The sequence below is a fragment of the Elephantulus edwardii genome, unplaced genomic scaffold, assembly GCF_000299155.1.
Source record: "Elephantulus edwardii isolate Elephantulus edwardi_28Jun2011 unplaced genomic scaffold, EleEdw1.0 scaffold00196, whole genome shotgun sequence".
NCBI lineage: Eukaryota > Metazoa > Chordata > Mammalia > Macroscelidea > Macroscelididae > Elephantulus > Elephantulus edwardii.
This window is the reverse complement of record NW_006399946.1, coordinates 2,850,501-2,855,056: the sequence shown is the minus strand read 5'-3', so window position 1 is coordinate 2,855,056 and position 4,556 is coordinate 2,850,501. Positions and strand designations below refer to the sequence as shown.

Here is a 4,556-nt window from a genome sequence, read left to right as displayed (position 1 = left end):
AGAGTGTGGAAACTATAGAACAATCTCATAGATTTCACATGCAAGCAAGATTCTACTGAAGATTACCCCAAAACGACTGGCACAACACATCAGCAGAGAACTGCCAGAAGTCCAGGCTGGGTTTAGAAGGGGACGTGGTACTAGGGATATTGTAGCTAATGTTAGATGGATCTTAGTTGAAAGCAGGGAGTACCAGAGGAATGTCTAACTGTGCTTCATTGACTATGCAAAGGCGTTTGACTATGTGGATCATAACAAACTGTGGCTGACTCTGAGAAGAACAGGAACACCAGAACACTTGATAGTGCTAATGAGAAACCTATACTTGGACCAATAGGCAGTCGTCAGAACAGAGCAAGGAAACACCACATGGTTCAAAATTGGGAAGGGTGTACACCAGGGATGTACCCTGTCTCCATATCTTTTCAACTTGTATGCAGAACAGATAATCCGAGAGGCTGGGCTCTGTGAGGAGAAATGTGGGGTCAAGATTGGTGGAAGATCTATCTTCACATCTATATGCGATATGCAGATGATACAACCCTGCTTTCTGAAACTAAGGAGGATCTGAAGCACTTGCTGCAGAGAGTCAAGGACTGCAGCCTCCAATATGGATTGAGGCTCAATGTCAAGAAGACAAAGATTCTCACCACTGGACCAATTGGCAGCATCAGGATGGAGAGTGAAGAGACTGAGATTGTTCACAGCTTCAGTTTGCTTGGCTCCACAGTCAACACTCTTGGCACCAGTAGCCAGGAAATTTAAAGGTGCATTGCCATGGGAAAGTCTGCTGTTAGGGACCTCTCCAAAGTACTGAAGAGCAATCATGTCTCTTTGGAGACTAAGGTTCGTCTGATACAGGCCATGGTCTTTGCTATCACTTTTTATGCATCAGAGAGTTGGACAGTGAGTAAGGAAGATAGAAGGAGAATTGATGCCTTTGAGCTGTGGTGCTGGAGAAGAGTATTGAGGGTACAATGGACTGCTAGGAAAACAGATTCATCCTGGAAACGGTCAAACCAGGCTGCTCCTTGGAGGCAAGGATTCTAAAGCTCCGTCTGACATACTTTGGACATGTTGCAAGGAGGGACAGGTCCTTGGAGAGGGACATCATGCTTGGGAGGATGGAGGGACAGCGCAGGAGGGGAAGGCCCCCTATTAGGTGGATCGATTCAGTGACTGGGGTAATTGGGATGGGTGTGTCGGAGATGGTGCGATTAGCACAGGACAGAGCAGAGTTTAGGGATGTTGTACATAGGGTCGCTATGAGTCACAATCGACTCGATGGCACATAACAACAACAACAACAATGTAGTTGTATGATTGTCTGCTTTAAAAAATATATTGCTGTCAAATCAACTTCAGTTCATAGTGACTTTATAGGACAGAGTTCAACTTTCTCATGAAATTTTTTCAAAAATAAAAGTCTAGAAGGAAGCACAGTGTCACATTTTAACAGGAAACTCAACAAGTTGAGAAGTCCAGTAGATAGTTGAGTGTATAGGAATGGATTTGAGGATGATTTTATATAGATAGAATTGAGGCATGTGAGTGATTAGAAATGCCTTTGAAAAAGTATGCCACCAAGAAGTCTGAGTCTGAAAGGAAAATAGGAGGGCAAGTTACCTTAGAAGTTTGTGGAAGATTATATCCAAGAGAAAGTAAAGCAAGTGAGTAATACAAGGAAAGCTAAATGTTGGAATGTGTGGCCTTGACAAGTCAAACCTCAACATAATAATAAGCTGAAAAGAAGACACAGATCGTGACTAAGAGACAAGGATTCTCAGAAACTGGCCTGTGAAAGATTAGTAAAATAAAACTAAAAATTCTTTTGCCTTCAAGTTGGAACTGACCTCTGGATGTTTAAAGTCGTAAATTGCATGTGATATTACTTATATTTGTCCCTTGGAGCCACTAATGAGTTTGAACTGCCAAAGGAATTCAGCCTTTGGGTTATCAATATAATTTCTTACATACTATGCCACTAGAACTCCTTGGCAATGAGATAAACCGACACAAACAGGAAATGTGGGTTCACGGTGGGTTCTTTTCCATTTTCTAAATAGGCAAGATTTGAGCATGACTATATACCTGGTCCAAGCCATATTTTCAGTTATTTCCCATGCATATGATAGCTGGACAGAGAATAAGAATGATAGTAGATACATCAATACCTTTGAATTGTGATGTTGATGAAGAGTACTGAATATACCATGGACTGCAGAAGAACAAACAAATCTGTCTTGAAGAAAGTCCAAACAGAGTGTTCCACTGAGGCCAGGATAGTGTAACTTCATCTGACTGACTTTGGTCATATTTTCAGGAAGCATCAATTCCTGGAGGGAAACATCATGCTGGAAAATTCAGAGTCGGCAAAAGAGAGGATCTCTAGTGAGATGGATTGACCTAATGACTTCCAAAATGGGTTTGAGCATGATAGAGATCTTAAGGGTGACAAGTTAGGGCAGAGTTAAGAGCTGTTGATCTATGAGTTCTATGAGTTGCTCTATGAGTTGTATAGTCAACTTGATGGCCCCTAACAATAATACAACATGTGCTAATGAGGAGGATTCAGTAACAAAGGAAAGACTGAAAGTGTAGACAGAGAAGAAGAAATTAAATAATATTGTGTTTCAGGCTACAGTAGGGAGTGATACCTCCTCTCCTACTCATCAGCCTCTGTTACTGAGGAAAAGTATGAGTGAAGCAGCAGCAGGTAGTTGAGGGACTTATTACCTCAAGATTTATATAATTTCTGAGAAGCCATAAACTGACAGCAGCTGATAGTAGCCCTATTCCAGCGGGCAAGTCTATCATCAGACTAGGCACTTTGCCAAGCAGATGTTAACAGATGCTAATGAGAATGTTAAGATAAGATGAAGGGATTTATGGGATATGAGATTGATTTGGAAGGTGAGAAAGAGTAGAAGGAATGGACAGGAGGAAGAAAGAACTCTCCTTATTTCTTTAAGGAAGCCCCAAATCTATTCTACATCTATTCAATGAGTACAAAATGAAACTAAACTCGCTTCTTACAGAGTCTTCCCTCTCTCCTTCATAGTACAAGCACTGTAGGAAGAAGTGAGTGATACTTTGCTGAAGCATAACATTTTTCTTTCAAGATTTAATAAAATAAATTTTATTTCTTCATCAATTACATCTTAAGTTAAATTAACATTACATTTTTCTTAACTGTAACTACTGTATGTACAGCTTGACTTCTCCCTTGATTCAGATTTAAAATAAAGTCATTTTAGTCAATGCTTTTGCATCACAAGTGCAAATGACAACATAACAGAAGTCATACAAGTCAACATAATAAAAAAGTATAACAATGGCATAACATTAAGTCCTTGAATTTCATGATGAACACTGCTTTTACTATGTCCCAAAGATTTTGTTATATTATGATTAAATACTGTGGAAAAACCAGTGAGTTGAAGCATAAAATTTTACAGAACATATTTAAAGATATACATGGCCTCTACTATCTTGGAAAACAGACTTTTCTTTTCACTGATTTGACAAAGTTATGAGAAGCTAACTAACACCCAGGTAGAGTCTCACTTTCTGAGAAGGCCTAGATCTTGATTGCTTCTGCTTCCAGCAAGGACTCTCAGTGACGTTCTAGAGGAGAGATTCTGTATTGTCTAAACTTGAGAATCATTTTCATGGCAGAATCAACTGTAAAATATTTATTTAGGTATTTCCAATTTTCTTTTAGAGGAGCTGAACTCTTCCAGGCCACAATTGTGAAAGCTGTCAAAGCAAGAATTGAGGAAGAAAAAAAATCAATGGACCAGCTAAAGAGACAGTAAGAATGTTCTTCTCATTATAAAAAGACAATCTCTTCCTTTCCTTTTTTCTCTTTTCTTTTCTCCTTTCTTGTTTTCCCTTAGTTCAAGTGTGAATTGTCATTGAACATTCCTAAAGGGGTCCACAAATCCAGTAAAATGCAAATGTCTCAGAGCACAGGTTGAGATTCATTATTTCCCCTGGGCCATGGCTCTACTTCTTCTACCACGTTCTACTTTTAACAAGCTTATCTCCAGGGAAGATCTTCCCTTTAGTACTCAAAAGAATTAGTCAAAGGTTGAACTACACACTTCCTAAATCTACAATATCCAGTCTTCATCTATATAGTACATTTTTTTCATCACCCATCACTTTTTTCAGATTGATTTGCATATAACCACACTTACACATGCACTTTATTCACATCTATTGTGCCTTATACACACTGTTGTTCTGTACTGCTCAGCTGAAACTAACTCATTGGTGACCCTTTCTTTAGTAGGTTTTCAGAGGCAGTTAATCGCACAGGAGGAGATTGCCCATCCTTCTCTCATGGAGCACCTGGTGGATCCAAACCATGTCCATTAGAGATTGCAGCACAACTTCTTACTGCTAGACTATTTCATACAATTAATTACCACCCATCTATGTCTTTTTTTTTAAATTTAGTTTGTTTATTTTTCATTTCAATGAACATCTACAGAGATTTTGGAATTCCATTTATTCATTGTTGCACCCTTCTCCCCGCACAAACCCCTCCC

At 39.2% G+C, this 4,556-nt stretch overlaps 1 protein-coding gene across 1 annotated transcript in view; it reads left to right on the top strand.

The window, feature by feature from the left end:
- Window positions 1-4,556, top strand: part of PIEZO2 (piezo-type mechanosensitive ion channel component 2) — a 731,335-nt gene that overhangs the window by 572,579 nt on the left and 154,200 nt on the right. Inside the window, exon 28 of the mRNA XM_006897012.1 lies at window positions 3,725-3,814. Coding sequence (XP_006897074.1) covers window positions 3,725-3,814 — 90 coding nt within the window. The remainder of the gene's footprint in view (window positions 1-3,724; window positions 3,815-4,556) is intronic.